The sequence below is a fragment of the Trachemys scripta genome, chromosome 2 (genome assembly GCF_013100865.1).
Source record: "Trachemys scripta elegans isolate TJP31775 chromosome 2, CAS_Tse_1.0, whole genome shotgun sequence".
NCBI classification, from domain to species: Eukaryota; Metazoa; Chordata; order Testudines; family Emydidae; genus Trachemys; species Trachemys scripta.
This window is the reverse complement of record NC_048299.1, coordinates 231,307,675-231,329,488: the sequence shown is the minus strand read 5'-3', so window position 1 is coordinate 231,329,488 and position 21,814 is coordinate 231,307,675. Positions and strand designations below refer to the sequence as shown.

Here is a 21,814-nt window from a genome sequence, read left to right as displayed (position 1 = left end):
AGCGATGTTTTCATATTAAGCAGCATTTATGAAATAATGTCCTTGGATGATGGCATTCAATTATTTATTTGTTCATATTTTACTCAGGAAGATCTTCAAACACTGGTAGATCCATGCATACATGTGAATCTAATTGCAAGACCCTGGCCAAAATGATCAGACTAAGCTATTGGTTTGCTTGTCACTCTGACTACAGAAAAAAAAAAGTTGTGCATATTTCAACAATACATTACCATGAAAAAAAACCACTTACATTTATTTAGAAGTCGCAGGGTGTATTCTTGGCACTACTTACGTCAAAATGCCCATTGACTTCAGGATTTAACTCTAAGTTTCAGAATGGATTATTAAAGGAACGCAGCCTAGTAACTAAATGAGACACTATGGAAGGTTTTATTAATCATTATGATTATATTTCATATCTGCATCTTTTTGATATGCTGATTTTCTAGTGTTTTTTATCCAGAACATCTAAAGCCAGCTAAATAAAGTACTCTTATAAGTTTTACATACTGTTTGCTAGCATGTGAATATGTGAATTTGGTACAACTTTTCGCTGTGATTTTGCAATTACTTACACAGACACCTACCTTGACTCATAGCAGTAGTACCACCAGAAGCCAATAGGACTACTTCAGTAAGTAAAGTTCAGCCCATGCACAAGTGTTTGGAGGACTAGGGCCTTACAATGCAAAGTTTTCATCCCCCCAAAGGTTCCCAATTCTTTACTATGAATCACAAATCATGAACAGGGTAATCCCCACCCTCTTCAAATACAGCCAGGCCAGCTAACACCCTAAATCATGACCTATCCTTAACTCCCCGCCCAAACTGCTTTCCCCCACCAAGAAGCCCTGCAGCATGCCTTGAATTGAATATCAACCAAGTCAGGCTACTTTAGACCAGAGGGGATGGCAAATTTCGATATAGGTGGGGTGGAAGGCATGCTTGCCCAGTAAAACCAATAAAAAACCGGTGATGAATTCAATAGTCTCATGAACAGATCTAATTAAGGACCAAATCTTGAAAGTTTTAGTTAGGCAAAACTCTCATTCCCATGTAACTAGCTATCAACGTTAGGCCCCGATCCTGCATGGAGATCCACGTGAGCAGACTGCTGGGGTTTGGAAGTGGGCAGAGCTCCACAGATTTCAGTGAGGGGCCACGCACGCACAGCGCTTTGCACGACCGGGCGGGCCTTTCTGCTAAAGCAGACTCGCTGGGAGAGGTATTGTTTATTGGATAGGTAACATTTCAAACCTTTTCACATGGCTCAGAGTGCATTCCCCCCTCGCCAACTGCTTTCTCCACTTTGCAATTACTCTCCAGTCATTACTATCGTTTGAAACCTAAACAGCCCCAGCAAGATAAACTAGTGGACAATTCAATCGAACTAAAGATTGGCCGACGCTCTTTCAGGAGCGTTGAAAACGAGTCAAGGAAGTCCAAAAGTAACCTCCACCCGGCGGCACGTTACATATTTCAATCACATGCTACTGGATGCAAGCTGGGTGCAGCCCTCAGGTGGGGAGGCTCTCACAGCCAGGGATCGGGCAGCACGCCCGCCCACCCCACACATACAAAAAAAAAAAAACCAAGCAAACAACAAAAACCAGCCTTTCACAACGGCCTGATTACTAACGAATGGTTCTTTCCACGCGCCTTGCCAAGGTACATCCTTCTGCCTCGGCCCGCACTTTGGGATCCCCGAAGGGCTGGGCGTGGACGGCATGTGTGATCCCACCTCCTCTTCCACGGACCGGGACGAGCCACACAAGCAGCGCCTCCAGCTGTCACTTCTGGTGGGGCTCTGGCCTTTGGAGTGCCGCGCTGCCTTTTCCCCCCTTCTCCGCCCCCGCAGCCGCGCTCTGACCGCAGGCTCTGGCTATCTCGGTGGACTCGCGGACGGATCCCTGACCGGGCAGGTTTGGGGGCGCTTTTCTGCGCAGGGGGGAGGGGAAGCGCGCTAACTTCGCCGTCCCACCTGCTCTGCGGCAGAGCGCCCGGGAGGGGAATCTCCTGCGCGAGCGCCTGCCCAGCCCCCGGCCGCGGTGCAGCCCTTGAGTCGGCAGCCTTGGCTGGAGAGCAGGGGCCACACGGGCAGAGCAGAAAGTGAAAGTAACTTGTGCACGCGGAAGTCCCATGGGAAAAGCAGAGCCCCGCGGAGCCAGCGCGTCGCCCCCAAGGAAGATGCGGCCAGAGGGCTGGTAAGTCAGGGAACTCCCGCTCCTTCGCACAGCAACTCGTGGCGCAGCCTGGCCCGGCGGATTCTGCACTCCCAGAGCCTCCCCTCGCGCTCTGCACCAACCTCGCGCCATGCACCAGCCTCTGCCACCACCATGACCGAGAAGCCCCCAGCGCAACTCTCTCTACCTCCCCCTGCGGACAATGTTCCATGGTAAGGGGCGTGCACGGGAACCCGGCGACTCTTGCAGCCCTCCCGGCTCACAGCCCTGCGGATTTTGCACCCCAGCCTGCAGAGCCCGCTACCTGCCGCCCGCAGCCCAAGCTGCCCCTGCCCCGCGGCGCGCGCGTCTCACCCGGCTGCGCTGGCTCCCTGGCAGCTACCGCTCGCAATGGTGCAGCGGCGCCCGCGAAGGTGCTTTTATCCCCGCTGCTCCGGCCGGGAATTTCCCAGCTTTTCAGAGCGAAAGTGGAAGCGCGCGGTTCCCAGCCTGCCTGGTGTCGGGAAATCAGGATTGCGCTGGTGGGAACTGCAGGGGTTGAGGAGCGGGCAAGGGAGCGCCGCCGCCGCCGCTCTCAAGGCCGGTGCAAACACCTGCCCGCGGACGCCCCGCAGGGAAACCGGCTGCCCCCAGGCAGCGGCTGGCGTCCCGGGAGCGGGTCCGCTAACACCCGTTCCCCCCTCGGCTCCTGCAGGGAAGAGCCGCCCCTCCCCGCGGCGTGCGCCTTGCCCACGGCCTGCCATGCCAAGCCAAGGGCAGGCAGGCAGGCACGCTGCACCGAGCCCCGCACAAAGTTGAGGTAGGCACCAAACGGGTGCCTCTGAGAGTCCCCACGCGCCCAGCCAGGGGCTCCTCAGCCATAGGGTGACCAGCTGTCCCAACATTAGGGGCGTTGTCTTATATAGGCAACTATCCCCGGAGGAAAAAAAGTATCCCGATTTTTCACACTTACTGTCTGGTCAGCCGAGGGGGAGGGAGATGCATTAAGCCTCCTGGGTTTGCAGGCTCTGGCAGAATTCTGCTCTGGGGCAGGGGGCCTGCACAGGAATAAAAATTTGACTGCTTTTGGAAGGGCACTACCCCATGCGGCCAGACGAGCTGCTTCCCTCCCTCCACTGTGCCCCCACTAATTAGGGGGGCTGTGCCCCTGCTTGTCCCCCCTTGTGCATGCTCCTGCTTTGGGAAGCTGGGTGCAGGAAGGTAACACACTCTTCTCTCCTTCAGGCCAATGGGGCATTTCCATGGGTTGGGGGGCTGAAGGACACAGCCGACCCTGACTGCCCAGTGCTCTGAGTCACAGCAGGGAAAGCCCAGACTGGACCTGCTGGTGCTTCTGAACAGCCTCTGGTGGAGGCTTTCGGAAGCATTGAAACCCTGCGAGGAGGCTACAACCTGGTAGCTTTCCATTACTGTCACTTAATCCACAGATATTGCAAGGGTGTTGCTGAGGAAATAGAAGTGCCCCTGGGTGGTATAACATTGATAGTGTGCCTGCCTGGCCCTTTTCTTGTACACTGAAGGAACTAAAGTTTGCTTTTTGTAAATATGGGCTTTTTCCTCTGCCTGAAACTCCCAGGAATGTTAACTCTTGCTGGCTGGGGATTTCAGGAAGTAGGAGTTATGAACTCATATACTTTCACTGGAAGAGCAGAATGTTCACTTTGTTAAAAGTTTCGTTTCCTTCAAAATGGCAATGAGTCATTGCAGATAAATAATCACTTTTTTTAAAATTATAAACAATCTGACTGAAAATCCTTTTCCTTCTCAATCGTCTGTCTCTTTCTTGGCTCTTGTTATGGTATCAGTATTATGGGTTCATTAGGACCTAATTTACTAATGTAAAAAAAACCACACATGCCAACAAACCTTTCGGGCCTTCTTTATAGATCATAGAGAGGCAACAAAAATTAATAGTAATGGCATAGGCCCAACTCTTTTTTCTTTGCAGGTTATCTTTAATCACAAACTGCTAGATTAAGTAGGTCTATGGCTACAGTGTTGTTGCCATATACTGATCTCTATAAGGGCTCTGATTCATTCTTGTTTAATGTTACTGTTGGAATCTGTTGCACTAATGACAGACTTAGACCACTGTTATTTGTCTTTTGAAATATGAAACAACTGGAAAATTGTTAGTTATATTAGAGAAGATGGGGATTAGTATAAGAATTGTAAAGTGGATAAGGAACTGGTTAAAGGGGGAGAGTGTAACAGATTGTGCCCAAAACGACTGGAGGTAGGTTACTAGTGGCATTCCTCAAGGATTGGTTTTAGGATTAATCTTACTCAATATTTTTAGTACTGACCTTGGCACAGAAAGTAGGAGTATGCTAATGAAATTTGATGGGGGTACAAAGTTGGGAGGGACAGTACAGAGGAAGATCAGAATATTATACAGGAAGATTTGGATGACCTTGAAGACTAGAATAACAGAAATGGGATGGAATTCAATAGTACAAAGTGCAAGGGTCATATACCTAAGGTCTAATAATAATTTCTGCTACAAGCTGAGGTTTCATTAGTTGGAAGTGACAGAGGAGGAGAGAGACCTGGCTGTGTTCCTTGATCACAGGATGACTATGAGCCAGTAATGTGATGCAACTGTGAAACAGGCAACTGCAATCCTTGGATATATTCTGGTAGAACTAGAGAAGTATTAATACCATATAAGGTACTAGTAAGACCTCATTTGGAATTTGGTGTACAGTTCTTGTCATACGTGTTCAAGAAAGTTGCGTTTAAACTGGAATGGGTGCAGAGAAGATTTACTAGGATGAACAGGGAATGGAGGGTTTATCATATGAGAGAAGACTCAAAGAGCTTGACTCGTTTGACCTAGCAAAAAGAAGGCTGATTGCTCTCTATAAATACATTGAGGGGAGTGTGTGTGTGTGGGGGGGGGGGGGTAAACACTAGGGCAGGTAAAGAGCTATTTAGGACAGTGTTGGCACAAAAACAAATGGATATAAACTGGCCATGAACAAATTGAGGCTGGAAATTAGGAGAAGGTTTCTAACCATCAGAGGGATGAGGTTCTGGTTCTCCTATGGCCTCTCAGTAGGAGTTGTGGGGGCAAACAACTTAATTAGTTTGAAGAGAGAGCTAGGCAATGTATGAGTGTGATTGTATGACGGGGTAGGGTTCAGCAGCCCTGGGGCTCACTTCCAGTTTGCTTCAGGGCTTCAGCTGGCCACCTGCAGGAAGGGATTCTTCCCTCCCCCCCTCCCCCTCCCCCATGCTGTGGTTTTTCATTGTGTTTTGGTCGCTTTTCTCTGAAGCAGGGATAGCCAACCTGAGCCTGAGAAGGAGCCAGAATTTACCAATGTACATTGCCAAAAAGTCACAGTAATATGTCAGCAGCTTCCCAGCAGCTCCCCTCCACCCGCTCCCAGCACCTCCCACCCACCGGCAGCCCCGCCGATCAGCACCTCCCCCTCCCTCCCTGCACCTCCCAATCAGCTGTTTCGTGGCATGCAGGAGGCTTGGAGGGGGAGGAGTGAGGGCAGGGGAGGGGGCTGGAAGGGGTGGAGTGTGGGCAGGGCCTGTGACAGAGCCAGGGGTTGAGCAGTGAGCACCCACCAGCACATTGGAAAGTTGGCGCTTGTAGCTCCAGCCCCAGAGTCGGTGCCTATACAAGGAGCCACATATTAACTTCTGAAGAGCTCCATGTGACTCTGGAGCCACAGGTTGGCAACCCCTGCTCTGAAGCATCAGAGATGGCCACAGCTGGAGATTGGACATCGGATGGAGTGGGCCAGGGCTCTGGGGTGGGTGGTGGAGTGGGCCACTGGCTCTGGGGTTTTTTGGGTGCTTGCCTGGCTGGTTCTTGCTCATATGCTCAGAGTCTAACTGAATTTTTCCCCAGGTCAGATTGGTAGCAACCTTGTGTTTCCTTTGACTTCCTCTGCACAGTATGGGTGCCAGTCACTTGCCAGGATTATCTGGGTACATCTCACTTAATCATTTCCCTACCATTACAGGAGCCTCTGCCATTGGTGTACCATAATCATCTAAATTCCTGGGGGCTGTAATACTTTAAACCCTACATTTAGAATAGGGTGTGGGGCAGTGCTGGTAGCCTGTGATATTCAGGAGATCAGACTAGATGATCTAGTGGTCCCTCTGGCCTTAAACTCGGTGACTCTGTAAAAGTCAGAGGTCTGAATAGCAGGATCAGGGACATATTATGTGATACATAGATGGCAGATACAGCCTTAATAAATTATAGGTTTTTATAGCCTTACATTTACTATATTTATGTCTTTAATCTCAAGAGATTATAAAGCACTTTGGACCAGATTTTTAAAGTTAGTTAGGAGCCTAAAGATGCAGACAGGTGCCTAGGGCTAGCTCTACTGAGGAGACTTAGATTCAGTATTGCAATGCCTAACTTTTAGGCACCCTGCCAGTTAGTGTAATCCACAGGCCTAAATTAGGTGCCCAGGCTTCCTGGACAATGTGTGTTATATGTGCTCTTGTATATATGTTCTTAGGACCTGACTAGGTCAAGGAATGTGTAATGAGATATTGACCCGATCACCTTTATTTGACTTGTTTAAATCCAGCCCTGACTGTTAGTGGCGATAAATTATTTCTCTTGGATGGCTCTTCAATGACTTATGATTTTGATGATGGGTACCCTTGAAATACCTAAGATAGGGATAAAGAATTTGCCTGTTACTCAAGCAAAACTCTCATTAAAAGTCAAAGGGAAATTTGCCTAAATAAAGACTGTGAAATTTGACTAACAGCGATGAAAAGAGTTTCTCAGTTCAGTTTCTACAGGGTAGCTGTCTACCCCATGATCAACATTACCACAATTGACAACATCAGCAGAGAGGGATTGAGGGGGCATGAAGACTGAGCTATATTCTTATTCCTAGAGGTAATCCTTCCAAGACAGCATTAAGGTCCATTGGTAGGGAGCTGTGGCGAAACGTATATTACAGAATAGCTGTTACATGTACATTGAATTTAGTTGGATTTCTGCATTGACTTCACTCAAAGCAGATTTGGCACATGGAGGCTATTTTAGTTTCTAGGACTGGCAGCCTGCATGACTCTTTGAGGGGCCCGACCTTCCCAATGGAGGACAAATAGGACAGTGTCTTTCATGAGCACTAACTTTACTTTAACCCCCCCCCCATCCAAATATTTAAAAAGTAAAATTATACTTGCAAACTTGTATACTTCATCTGCTGTATACTGTAGTACTTCAGGATTTCTAACAATACACCAAAGGATATTATTGTCCCCTCAACATAATTAATGCTAACAAAAGTAATAACTAAGTTTATGTTAATACCCCTAGGGCAACATACTCTGAAAATGCATTTAAAAGATACGTTGTCAGAAAAGTATATTTAAAGGCATTTTCACATTTCATACCCAAAATGGACTGTAATGTACCAGTTATTTGGTAGAGTTGAACAATAAATCCCAGATAAGTTACTATAAGAGACTTCATTTTATAACAATTAATAGAGCATACTCTGTGGTATTAAATATATACTTGATTGATGTTGTTGTAATCTAGTTTTTTTTAGGTCTGTCTTTGGGATTCTGCCTCTGTTCGTAGTTCTGTTGCCAGTAAATTCATCTACTTGTGGGATGGAAAATACAACTGTAATACGTGAAAAATATGAGAATATCCTAAGCCACGATATTGAATTGCTGGTAGGTAGTCATATTCTTTTGTTTTAAAATTTTTTTTTTTAAAGTAAAGGTCTTCTTTTTGTGAATAATTTTAAGGTTAATTCATCCTAAATGTCACAATGAAAGGCACACATTAAAATGGGTGTGCAGTTTTTTTTTAGGGGACATAACGATGCAGCCTCTAATTTTGCACTCACACCTAGCTGTGAATGCAGTTATTTGCAGGTGCAAATGATATGACTCAGATGATTGTGTCCTTGCAACAGGTAGTTAGAGATATAAAATATTTAGGTCTAGATTGTGTAACACCTAATCCCATTGGAGAGCACTTACACAGTAGTTGTGATGAAGTCACTGAGACTGCTTGTGTTTGTAAATGCTATTTAATATGAGTAGAAGCTACATAATCTGACCCATAATTTGCATCTCTTTATAACTTTGCCTGAAGTTTTATGCCCTCTGTTGAATATATGCACAAACCAGAGTCAGCATTTAAAAAACTGGTCCTCAGTCTTGATCTCTACCTCTCATTGCTGACAATGATCCAAACTGGAAATAATCACCATATTTGAAATCCATGTGAAAGGCCAGTTAAGTGGAAAACTGACATACCCAGACCATTCATCAAGTATTTTATATCTTTGTGCCAGCACATTAAATAGAATGCTTAAGTCAACAGCTCTCTACATCAAGTGAATCATTCCTATTCATTAGAATTCCACAGGAGACTAGGAAAAAATGAAAGTATTTGCTATTTAATTTTTATTTAAGGAGCTGTGAATTTAGTGCTCATGAAAGGTATGGGATTGTGAATATTGAAATCTGTAGTCCTCACAGAATAGGGGTAGCACCAGCACCTATTATGCTGATTCCCTCATTTCCCAGCCAATGTGTGTTACCCCAGCTCTGGAGAGATTAGTTCAGTCTCCATGTCTAATCAGCGCTTCTCTGTCTGCTTAAATTACCAGAAAGAACTGTTAGTAATACTGTTTGTGTGGTAGAAGGTGTCCACTAGCCTCTTGCCTGAGATCACATATTGATAGCAAATAACTTTCAGTTACTACAAAACCTGTGTTCTGGTTTGAACCTGGAACCTAGAGGCAGAAGGATCTTTACCCCCATTACACTCACCGAGCCACCATAATTAATAGTTCTGATAAGTACCACGCTGCTCTGTGTGTGTAAGACAGTTACTTTTCTTTTAGTTACTAATTTCTGTCTAGTCTGACTCAGAGCAGGATTTGCAAGGTTATGCTCAAGGCTAAATTTGATCTAGATTTCTATAAGTGCAGTGGTTCACAGAGCAAAAATATTAAAGAATAAAATAAAAACTTCGATGACTGTCAATAAGCAATGTCACCACACAGAGAGAATAATGTTGATTTCTCCCCCAAACTATGGTATGTGTTTCTTAAATTCTCAAGAACCAAGGTTCCCATGATCATTCCCCCCAAATTATGGGTGAGTTTAAAAGAATGGCAAGAGTAAAATATGATTTCTATTAGAGGTTATGTGTGGCAATGCTCATTGTGATTTTGCTCCATATCTGGTGACTGCAGAGATTAACTACAGGCAGCTAGTGGGTATATCCTGGCCCCCTTGAAGTCTAGGGGAGTTTTGCCATGGACTCCAATGGAGCTAGGGTTTCATTCACTGTCTTTTTGTCCCACCCAGTGAGCTACCTACCTACCAACCAGAGTGATTATTGTGAAGCTATTTGAAAAGTCAGGCGGAGCTGCTGACTGACTGGCCCCTGTGTCTGGAATGGAATTTCAGCACTTCAGCAAACAAACAGCTGTTTGATACTCTCTTAATTGTTTTATGTCTTTGAATATTTGACTCTTTAGGGCTTTGTGTTGAGTCACTACCTCTCTGTTTACACAATCTACTGTTTCCAAAGTTTGAAGTCAGTTTTGTTCAGATGTGCTTCTGAAACACTGACAAAGTTGGAACAAAAATACAAAGGGAAACCCAAAGGATAGAGATGACTAAACCTTTCTTGAATTTTTAAAATATAGGATGACATAATATTGATATGAATTAATACATTTCTTCTGCAAGGTTCAGAGAGACTTTTGAGGGGGGTTGGAAAGAAGAGAGGGAGAGAATGTGTTTCCCTGGGGATCAAGAGGTTATTACAAGCGTCTGGATGACATAAAGAAAGGTGTGGAAGAAGGAAACAAAGGGGAAAAAATGGTGGAGCAAAGGGGCAAGACTTAGAGCTTAAGAGAATAAACTTTAAACAAAAACAAAATAAAAAAACGCTGTTAAGAATCAAGTAATTAAGTGGAATCTGTAGTTTCAAAATTATAAATAACTACCCTTGCAAACTATAGCTAAATTATTTCCTCCTTAGCTTACTTGCCAAGAAAAAATTCAGCATTCTCTATTTCCACTGCTACTCTTGATGCCGTCCTAAAAAGCAGTGTAAGGAGTTAAGCTCATCAACTGTTGAAAGAGAAACCAAGCCAACTTGATTAGAACACCATTACATTATTTAACATATGATCTATTATAGGAAAATATGTCTGAAGAGTATCGTGACAGGTGCTGCAGGAATAAAAGACATGAAAACCCCAGTGCGTTTTTCTGCAATGATACTCAGGTAAAAGACAACTTCTTCTTTGAATGATTGCACGTCGGTTGCAACGTAGGTGTTTGCGCGCCCTGAGCACAGTCACCAGAAAATACGCCCTCCGTGGTATCTGTTAAGTCGGCTCTGGTGTCCTTTGGTGCTACACGTCCATAGCGTTGGTATGTAGAGCACTGCTGACCACGTCCTCTCAGTTCCTTCTTACCACCCATGATGGTCGCTGGAAGTGCTCTATCCTTCTCTTGCAAGTCTTCCTCAGTGGACTTTGTTTCCTTTCTTTCTATACATATAGTTTTGTTCATAGTTGGTTACGTTTCTCCTGTAGTTGTTAGAGTTAGTTTCCTCCGCTCCCAGTACTGAGGCATGCCTTGGTGGCTGAGCTTCAAGCCTTGTGGCTCCTGCAGCAAGGCTATGCCTCTGGGCTACCCACATTCCAGTTGCCTTAAGTGCATAGGGGAAGCTTACGTTTGGGAATGCTGCAAGAGTTACAGGGACTTCAAGCCCTGTATCAAAAATGACCAGGATGCTAGGCTGAAGTCCATCTTAATAGAAGCAGTGCTTGGACCTCTATTGGAGCCAGGCCATTCAAACTCGGCACCAAGCACCTTGGTGTCACAGAGGAGCATTCCTGCCGCTGTTTGGGCACCTCAGCACCATTCAGCATCTCCAGTGCTGAGTTAAAAACAGAAGAAGATGCCAGTCAAGAGAGGACATTCCCCGACCCCTAGGATGGCCAGGCATGGAGACCAGAACAGAGTGCGACCCACATTGGGCCACTCCACAGCCTTTGGTACTGTATAAAGGGAAGCTGGCTGTGATGGCCCAGTTCCAGTGTTCCCTGCCTTGACACTGTTCACTGGCACCTATGGGAACTGCTCCTCCGTGGTCTCTGCACAGAGACTTCTTGTCCTCGGAGGTGGAGTCATATATCTCCCACAGGAGTCAGCCCCAACAGGCAAGTCGGCACTATCCTGCAATGGACCTGGGCCAGGCCATACCATCGACTGCTTGGCCTGCTGGCTAGTGGCAGGTGCCTGCACAGTGGTCCTTCTAGAACCTGTGGGCATTTCCCTTTATTCAGGATCCTCGATGGAGATACTCATACTCGGTGGCCTGCGAGGGAAGAGTGCTGCCACTTCTTCAAGCAGAGCCTGATCCAGGCTCTAGTACCGAGTACCAGGAGCCAACGTCACGGGACCTGGCCGGTGCCAAAAGCAAGGAGTATTAGTGCTCCCTGCCAGTGCAAGCTTCCTCCTCCTATTCTCCTGATGAGGCCATGACAGGAGCTGACATGTCACCCTCTCACGAGGACTATAAGGCCCATTAGGAGCTTCTTAAGAGAGTGGCCCAAAACCTGGGCATTCAGGTGGAGGGGGTTCAGGAGTCCTCTCACTCTTTGGTGGACATCTTGTGACCCTTCCCCTCAGTGAAGCCATCATGGACCAAATAAAAACCCTACGGTAAACCCTGGTGTCCCTACCTCTCATGGCCAAGAAGGCTGATAAGAAGTACTTTGTCCTGGCTACAGAATATGAGTTTTTGTATCCTCATCCCACCCCCACCGGATACCTGGTGGCTCCGCTGCCAATGAGCGAGAGTGACAGGGGCAATCCCGAAAGCAAAAGATGCAAAAAAGCTAGACCTGTTTGGGAAGAAGGTCTACTCAACTGGCGGTTTGCAGCTCAGGATCACTAATCAAATGCGCTCCTGAGCAGATGTGACTTTAACACTTAGGACTCCTTGTTAAAGTTTAAGGACTCAATGCCCCAAGAGGCCAAATGGGAATTCTCTTTGGTGGAGGAAGGGAAGTCTGTAGCAAGGGCTTCCCTACAAGTGGCCCTGGATGCTGAGGATTCAGAGACCAAGTCCATGGCCTCCACGGTGGTCATGTGTAGGAGTTCCTGGCTCCAAGTCTCAGGCCTCCCACATGAGGTTCTGCAGACCCTCCAAGACCTTCCCTTTGAGGGCACTTCACTCTTCTCAGCAGATAGACATCAAGCTTCATGACCTCAAGGACTCCAGGGATAATCTGAAGTCCCTGGGCTTCTACACCCCAATGTCTTTGAGAAGCATTATAGATCCCAACATTCCTCCTGGTTCTTCCCTCTGCCGGCCCGGCAGGACTCTCAGAGAAAGAGGAGTAAAGGCTTCAGGCAGAGGCCTTCACCCCAGTCCTCCTCAACATCAGTGCCCGCTCCTCCCGGATATTCAGGGGGCTCTAAGTAGGCCTTTTGATGTGGCACTTGAGGACGCCATACCAGTCACACAAACTTTGGATCCAACCTACCCTTTGTTTGTGGACCGCTTGTCCCACTTCCTTCGGGCAGTGGTCCCATATTACTACAAACCATTGGGTACTGAGCACAATAGAAGTGGGATATACCTTTCAATTCAGTTCTTCCCTCCCACCTCACCCCTCTCCCCATCCCTCTTCAGGGACTCCTCTCACAAGCAACTTCTGGCCCAAGAGGTGCAGTTGCTCCTACAGGTGGGAGCCATGGAAGAGATTCCACAGAATTTAAGGGGTTGCAGGTTCTACTCCCAGCTTTTGGGATTAGGAAAAAAACAAGGGGGGGTCTCAGACCTATCCTGGACCTGCGCTAGCTTAACAGTTATCTCAAGAAGCTAAAGTTCTGCAAGGTCGCCTTGGTAAGTCCATCATTACCTCCCTGGATCTAGGGGACTAGTACATCGCCTTTGATTTGAGAGATGCCTATTTTCACACACCAATTTTTCAGGGACACAGGAGGTTCCTCAGATTGATAGTGGATCATGTGTATTACCAATTTGCAGTTCTCCCGTTCAGCCTGTCAACTACCCCACAAGTGTTTACAAAGTGCATGGCAGTAGTAGCAGTCTTCTTGAGGAGCCAACGGGTGCAGGTGTATCTTTAGCTCAATGACTGGCTGGTCAGAGGCCAAACCAGGGCTCAGAAGGAGTCCAGCATCCACCTCATCCAGTTGATTTTCCAGGACCTGGGCCTGCTTATAAATACACAGAAATCCACCCTTACCGCAGTTTAGAGGATAGAATTTATCTGAGCTGTGCTTATCTCTGTCCAGGCCAGAGCCTTCCTCCCAGAAAGGTGTTTTCAAGCAGTCATGGAGTTCATAGCATGCCTCAAGGATCGCCCAGTGACGATGGCCCAGAGTTGTCTGAGACTCTTGGGTCATATGGCCACATGTACTTATGTTGCGCATATGTGAGACTACACCTCAGACCTCTCCCAACATAGCTGGCCTCGGTGTACTCGCCAAACTGCCCTCATCTGGATATGGTCCTTATGATTCCTTGCCTGGTTCTCAACTCACTCGATTGGTGGCAGGACCCACTGGCGGTTTGCAAGGGCATCCCATTTTCATGGCCCCATCCGTCACTCTCTCTGGTCACAGATGCATCAGCACTGGGCTGGGGAATTCACTTGGGTCCCCTCAGAACTCAAGGCCTGTGGTCCCCGGAAGAGCTCTTTCTAGACATCAACGTCAGGGAGCTCAGGGCAGTCCTCCTGGCTTGTCAGGCATTCCTGCCTCATGTTAAAGGCAAAAATGTGTTGGTTCTAACAGACAACATGGTGGCCATGTTCTCTGTGTTGGGAGGCAGTTCGGTTATGGGATTTTTGCATAACCTACTCAATTCACCTTGAGGCCTCCTACCTACCAGGAGCACAAAATGAGCTGATAGATCAGCTCAACAGATCCTTGTCCAATCACCATGAGTGATCCCTTGCCTAGATGTCATGAAGGTCATTTTCCAGCAGAGGGGGACTCTCCAGGTAGATCTGTTTGCTACAAAGCACAACAGGAAGTGTCACCAGTTCTGCTCCCTTTTGAGTCACAACCCCGAGTCACTTTCAGATGCTTTCCTTCTTCCATGGACAGGTCACCTGTTCTATGCTTTCCCTCCTATTCCACCTGTGCACAAGGTCCTGTTGAAGATCAAACGGGATCAAGTGCAGGTCATTCTGATAGCTCTGGCTCGGCCCTGCCCGCACTGGTTCGCCTCTCTGCTGGACCTCTCAGTGGCGTCACCAATCCCACTACTTCTACATCCAGACCTGATCTCTCAGGACCACGGTCATCTGCTCCACCCAAATCTTGGGTCCCTCCACCTGATGGCCTGGAAGGTCCATGGCTAAACCCCACAGAACTAGCCTGCTCGGAGCAGGTCCTTGAGGTTGCACTAGGAATCAGAAAACCTTCCACCAGGGCGACTTACCTAGCAGAATGGAAGTGGTTTGCTATCTGGTCTTCCCAGAACGGTGTCTCACCTATGCGATCGTCACTGCCGTTCATTCTAGTGTACTTACTGCACTTGAAACTGCAGTCAATTAGAGTTTAAACGTGGCGTCGATTAGAGTCCACCTGGCAGCAATCTCTGCTTTTCACCCTTGGATGACCGATCCATCTTTCTAACCATTTCCTTAAGGGCTTTGAGAGGTTGTACCCGCAGGTGCAACAGCCAGTCCCCCTTCCCCCGACCTCAACCTTGTCTTATAAAAGCTTACAGGTCCCCCATTCAAGCCACTGGCAACTTGCTCGTTACTGTACCTCTCCTGGAAGGTGACCTTCTTAGTGGCCATTACTTCAGCCAGAAGAGTTTCAGAGATCCGTGCCCTCACTTTGGAGCCACTGTACACGGTGTTCTTTAAGGATAAGGTGCAGTTGTGTCCTCACCCTGCTTTCCTTCCAAAAGGTGGTCTCCCAGTTCCTTAGCAATCTTCCTACTGGTTTTCTATCCGAAGCCACATACAACAAGGAAGAGCAAAGGCTCCACTCGTTAGATATGCACTGGCTTTCTACATAGAAAGGACCAAACAGCTTCGGAAATCCACGCAGGTGTTTGTAGCGGTTGCAAACAGGATGAAAGGTCTCTCCGTCAGAGCTCAGGTAATTTCATCATGGATCATGTCATGTGTTTGCATATGTTACAAATTAGCGGGTGTTCCCACCCTGACCGCTTATTCAACAAGGACACAAAGCATCTTCAGCAGTGTTTTGAGCCCAGGTCCTTATTCAGGACATTTGTAGCGCAGCAACTTGGTTGTCAGTGCACGCATTTGCTTCTCATTATGCCATCACTCAGCAGGCTAGGGACAATGCTGGATTTGACCAAGCTGTGTTGCAGTCAGCATGTCAGTAAACTCCAAGCCCTCCACCTACAGAAGAACATAAGAAAGCCCAGTATCCTGTCTTCTGACAGTGGCCAGTGCCAGGTGCCCCAGGGGGAATGAACAGAACAGGTAATCATCAAGTGATTCATTCCCTGTCGCCCATTCCCAGAGGCTAGGGACACCTGTACAACTGCTGGGGAGTCTCCTATGTTGGAATGAACATGTGCAATTACTCAAAAAAGAAAACCTTTCTGTAACTTGTTCAAGATATGTTGCACATGTCCATTCCAAGACCCACCCTCCTACCCATCTTATTGGAGTTGGCTGGAAAGAAGGAACTGAAGGGGTATGGGGTTGGCAATGCCCTATATACCAATGCTATGGACAGACGGCCCCAGAACACACCAGAGCCGACCCGATGGATACCTCTAAGGGAAAATTTTCTGGCAGCTGTGCTCGGGGCGCACACACATCTACAATAGAATGGACATGTGCAACACATCTCGAAGAACAGTTACAGAAAGGTTAGTACACTTTTTTTTCCCCCAGAGTTTACTTGCACTCGTGTGTTGTAGATTTCTTTTCTGTATAATCCAATCTCTGTGTAACAAATTCTGCTAATGGGTACTGTTATGTTGTAATCACAGCAAGTCCTGGTATTCAGAATTTGTATTATAGAACTGTTCATTTTAAAACTTGACAATGGTTAGACTGCTGGTGTGCTGAGGCCACAGCCTATCATACTGACCAATATTGTCTCATTGTTTCCTTGTACTCCCCCCTCCCATGCCTGTCAGTCTGTCTCCATCAGTTTCTTATATTTAGATTATAAACTCTTTGGGGCAGAGACCATCTTTTTTTCCATGTTTGTACAGAGCCAAGCACAGTGGGCTCCTAAGACTGGCACTAGAAAAGGTTCAGAGAAGGGCAACTAAAATGATTAGGGGTTTGGAGAGGGTCCCATATGAGGAGAGATTAAAGAGGCTAGGACTTTTCAGCTTGGATAAGAGGAGACTAAGGGGTATATAAAATTATGAGTGATGTGGAGAAAGTAGATAAGGAAAAGTTATTTACTTATTCCCATAATACAAGAACTAGGGGTCACCAAATGAAATTAATAGGCAGCAGGTTTAAAACAAATAAAAGGAAGTTCTTCTTCACACAGCGCACAGTCAACTTGTGGAACTCCTTACCTGAGGAGGTTGTGAAGGCTAGGACTATAACAGAGTTTAAAAGAGAACTGGATACATTCATGGAGGTTAAGTCCATTAATGGCTATTAGCCACGATGGGTAAGGAATGGTGTCCCTAGACTCTGTTTGTCAGAGGGTGGAGATGGATGGCAGGAGAGAGATCACTGTTAGGTTCACTCCCTCTGGGGCACCTGGCATTGGCCACTGTCAGTAGACAGGATACTGGGCTAGATGGACCTTTGGTCTGACCCAGTACGGCCGTTTTTATGTTCTTAAGAGCTAATAAAATAATTTCCTTTTAATCTTTTCTGGGCCTAAAATTTATGCATACTGCACATCAGTACTTGATTTTTATTTAAAACTTTAAGTCGTAATTCTGTTTCCAAAGAAGCCAATATCTCATACTACAGAGATTATATTCATTTATTAAAATGTTGATTTTTTTAAAATAGTTTCATTCAGTATGGAACGAAGAACAGGATGCCTTCTTTGTGTCAGTTAGTTAACAAGTAAAAATTAATCTTTCAAATGCTTTGTTTTATTTTCCTACCAAAATTTTTTCTGTTGTTACCAATACAACTAATCTTCACTTCAGATATTGATCTTTAATTCTATGTATGTAACACATCTTTTACAAAATAATCTGCACTTTCTAGTAAGAAGTATTTCTAAAATAATGTTGTGGCAGACATTGTCCCCATGTAGAAGCCAAAGTTGTTGGGGGAGAGGGGGAGAATCTTATTACTATACATACTAATATTCATAAATTCACACATAGGTAGTTGTCATAACCACAATCACTTTTAAAAATTTGATATATTAGTTTGTTTTAGATAAGATCAAAACCCACCAGTGTCAGTTGTAATTGCAGACTGAATTCAACACATCTAGTAATGCTTCATACACTATAAGGGTCTGAAAATTTAATCAGGTTAATCACATGATATATTGGAAGAGAACAGCATAGCAGCTTCTAAACAGGCTAATGCCTACTGAAACAGCTTAAGACAGCCAACCATTATATAAAATCAAAGGGAACTCAAACTCAAGGCATCTTTTCTTTATTTCTTTCTTCATAGGAAATAAGGTCATTACAGAATATGGCATGTGACATGCTTAAATTCTTTTATAAAAAAAAGATCAACAAAGATTTCAGATGGCAAACTGCTCGGGTTTCGTGTATGACATTAGAAATTCTACATTGCAGATGTGATAGAGAGCAAAAAAATAGAAAGGTAAGTTGTTGGGAGAGCCTACAAATTACCTTGCATATTTTTATATAAAGAAGGAAGTACATTGCTCTCTTAAGTCTCAGAATAGAAGGTTACTACCATCAACCAAAATGAAACATTATAAAACTCACCACATAGAGTATGCCCCTTGATACAGAGCTTAAGGCTCTGATGTAAAGCCCATTGACGACTATGGAAAGATTCTATGGTAAGCACTAACACTTTTCAAAATAAGTCCTCTAATAATATTTTTGAAACATAATTTTTCAGTTTCAACCTTTAATAGTACAGTAAAAGCTGAGCTGTCTGGCACTTTACCCACCGGAAAGCTCTATAAACCAGCATTTCTGATCTTCGTTGAAAGTCCAGTTGGCATGGGGCCAGCAGGCTCCGTACCTGGCTCTGTGTGGCTCCCCGGAAGCGGTGACATGATGTCCCTGCTGCTTCTAGGTGGAGGAATGGCCACAGGGGCTCCATGCACTGCCCCTGCTCTACCCGCTGGCTCCACAGCTCCCATTGGCTGGGAACCGCGGACAATAGGAGCTGCAGGGGCAGTGCCTGCGGGCGGAGGCAGCTTGGAGAGTCGCCCAGCCATGCTTCTGCCTAGGAGCAGCAGGGAAATCATGTTGCCTCTTGCGGGGAGCCACCCCCAGGTGAGTGCCGGCCAGATCTGGCATCCTGAAGCCCCAACCCCCTGCCCCGAGCTCCCTCCTGCACCCAAACTCCCTCCCAGAGCCCACCCCAATCCTCACCCGAGCCCCCTCTTGCACCCACACCCCTTCCCGAACCCCAGAGTCCCCTCCTGCACCCCAAACCCCTCATCCCTGGCCCCACCCCAGAGCCTGCACCCCTTCACACACTCAATTCTCAGCTCGGCTCTCCCTCCCGCACCCTGAATCCCTCATTTCTGGCCCCACCCTGGAGCCCACACCCCCAGCCCAGAGCCCATATCCCCTTCCACACCCCTACAATTGGTAAAATATAACTCTTAGTTAACTGGCATATTTGATTAACTGGCAGCCCCCCATTCACCCAACATGCCAGATAACAAAGCTTTTACTGTAATTGGATTTGGGTTTTTTATATGCATTAATTAACCAAGGATTAGGCAAGGTCAGTACTTGCATGTGAAACCTTCAAAGCACCACTGGATGCTATAGGAAGATTTGTTGATAGTTCAGCAGGTGGCATGCTTCCTTCAAAGACAAAACTGAGGCTAGGTCTACACTGGGGGGGAAGGGTCGACCTAAGATACACTAGACACGATAAATCGATCACTACCTGCCGATCCTGCGGGTAGTGTAGACGTACCCTGAGTTTTCTGGTTTGGTATAAAGAGGCACTGTGCCGCTAGTGGTATTGATTGGATTGTGATCACAAGTGACTAAGATTCTATGGCCTTATTGTGAGTAGCCCAGTGTTCTGGCTCAGTTAGGATAATTATATTTATTGATATATATTTGATTGTTTTATGTTTTAAAGTATTTCTCTGCAGAAAGGAACATAAGCTCATCTCGATTAACAATTTAAAAACTGTTCTTTTACAGGTTTGCATATTGCTTACACAACCCAGCAAAGACATACTAGGGGCACAAGGCCCCAAGAAAAAATGTTGCCAAGAATTATGTGAACTAAAGGAAACTATATCTAGTCTTAGATCCTGCTGGAATAAGTTTGAAAAAGAAATTGCTAGGTAAAAAACTTAAAATGCAATCCTGTCTGTTCTTTCAAAGTACTATTGCTTTGCACTTTACATGCATTCTTCAAGTATCTCTGGCTGCTTACATAAATACTTTTTGCCAAAGTTCTGATGAGACGATCCAATACCTTGTTCCTGGGGACAAAGCCATTGGAAACCAACAAATTGAACTGCTAAAGTTCAAGAAGTGGAAGCTAACAACACAATTGGAAGCAAAGACAAACAGAACAGAATGCTGTAGCCCCACCTTCACACAATGAAAAGTACTTATACTTTGTAGCTATCTACAAATACTTGGTCATGTTTTTTCAGTAACTTTATATGAGTTTAAGGTGAGAAGAAACTTTGAGGTGCCTACTGCAATAAATAATCTTGGAAACGGCAAAGAAAGCAAAATGTCAAATTAATATGATGTTTTATATAACTACATCATGGATCAGAATTAACAGTTATGCTAGGTAAGAATGGCTCCTGAGCCAGTTCTGCTGATGCAATAATATTTGAAGTACTGGTATCTGATGGGATCTGCAAGCTGCTTTGAAGGCCAAACAATGGAACCAGGACTGTGCCAGAAAAAGCTAGGGGAATTAATTATTTTTTACACAGCCTAGGAAGAGGTATCAGTTTTGGAGGGATCTAGCGCAGACGCTGCTGAAGTAGCTAGAGGCAAGACAGAGTAAGACCTGTGGATGGGGAAAAGGGTAGCTCCTGAACATGAGCAAGATCAGCTGACTGGAGAAAATATTGGCATTGTGGATTTGGTAATCACCGTTAGCTGCAGGAATAGTTAGAATAGCTTACATTAATTGTGATGACTTTAGTGTATATATTTTACATAGTGTATTTAACATAAAACAGACATGACTTAAGATATGTATGAGTATTTTCAGAGAATAATATATTGGCATTTTACTAATTATGTGTTCATATTTAATTTTTGATGAATTTATAACTATTTATTAGTTGCTTATACCTCACAATTTCTTACTTAGATATTACTACTCCTTTTGTAACAAAACCCACTTTTAATATATCTAACAAAATGGTGTCTCTTTTGGTATCATTGCTTCTGTTCTAGTTTTTGGTATATGAGAATATCATAGACAGAGCTGATAATGCCACCGTAGTTAAGATTAACTGACTGTCACATGTGTTCTACTCAGTGTTGTGTGGCACTTCCTGCTGGCGAGTAGCTCCACCTTGTTCAGCGCCACTTTTCTTCTCTTCCACCATTGCTGCTCTCCTCTCACTGATGGAGTCGCACCATGGTTGCTTTGTGACTCAGCCCTCCAGCCAAGCCACACTGCGATTTCCCCTTCAGAGGGAGTCTTTCCAAGTCTCTGCACAAGCAGCGTCAGGCAGTCCTCATGCCCGCTACCCTGACTATGTCAGTCCTGCAGTGACTCAGGCAGTCTTCCCATTCAATGCCCCAACCAACACCACTCTACAATGGATATTAGAGGAACCCTGGCCCACCCTGTATGCTGGGTTCCAGCCAAGGGCCTGTAGCAAACAGTTAAGGTCTGCGGCTACATCATCCTTACTGCTCTCACCCCTGGACTACTTCCTACTGTGCTTTTCCAAGCTTTTCATTCTCCAGCCTTCCTAGTCAGACCCATTTCCCTTAGGCCTACTAAGTAAATCCTTTCTCAGAGGGTCCCTAACCCTCCCCCACCCACTTCATTTACCTCAGGGAGAGAGACTACGGCCTAGTCTTCACTTACCGGCTGGTCCAGAGGCACGCCATCGATGTTCTGGGATCGATCCCGGAAGTGCTCACAATCGACGCCGGTACTCCAGCTCGCCGAGAGGAGTACGCGGCGTCGACGGGGGGAGACTTCCGGCCGCGTCTGGACCGCGGTAAGTCCGGAGTAAGGTACTTCGAATTCAGCTACGTTATTAACGTAGCTGAATTTGCGTACCTTAGTCCGAAGTCCGGACTAAGTGTAGACCAGCCCTACAAGCTTCCTCCGTGCAGCCTCCCACACCGTTGTCAGCTTCCTGACTTTATAGAAGCCCCACCTATTCCCTTACAGGTGAGTTTACTTCGAATTAGTGGCCTCCCCACAGCTTAAATCTCCCCCATTTGCAGCTTAACTGGCTGATTGGGCCCACTTCACCTAATTCAATTTCTTCAGGGTTGATGT

General features: G+C 45.9%; 1 protein-coding gene across 1 annotated transcript; it reads left to right on the top strand.

Moving 5' to 3' along the window:
• The first annotated feature begins 1,538 nt into the window (after positions 1-1,538).
• IL7 (interleukin 7) lies at positions 1,539-20,692 on the top strand. The gene is made up of 5 exons (XM_034763167.1): positions 1,539-2,398; positions 7,723-7,862; positions 10,360-10,446; positions 17,816-17,971; positions 19,516-20,692. Exons 1-5 carry the CDS (start codon positions 2,389-2,391, stop codon positions 19,663-19,665), a joined length of 543 nt encoding a protein of 180 aa, XP_034619058.1. The 5' UTR covers positions 1,539-2,388; the 3' UTR covers positions 19,666-20,692.
• The last annotated feature ends 1,122 nt before the right edge of the window (positions 20,693-21,814 follow it).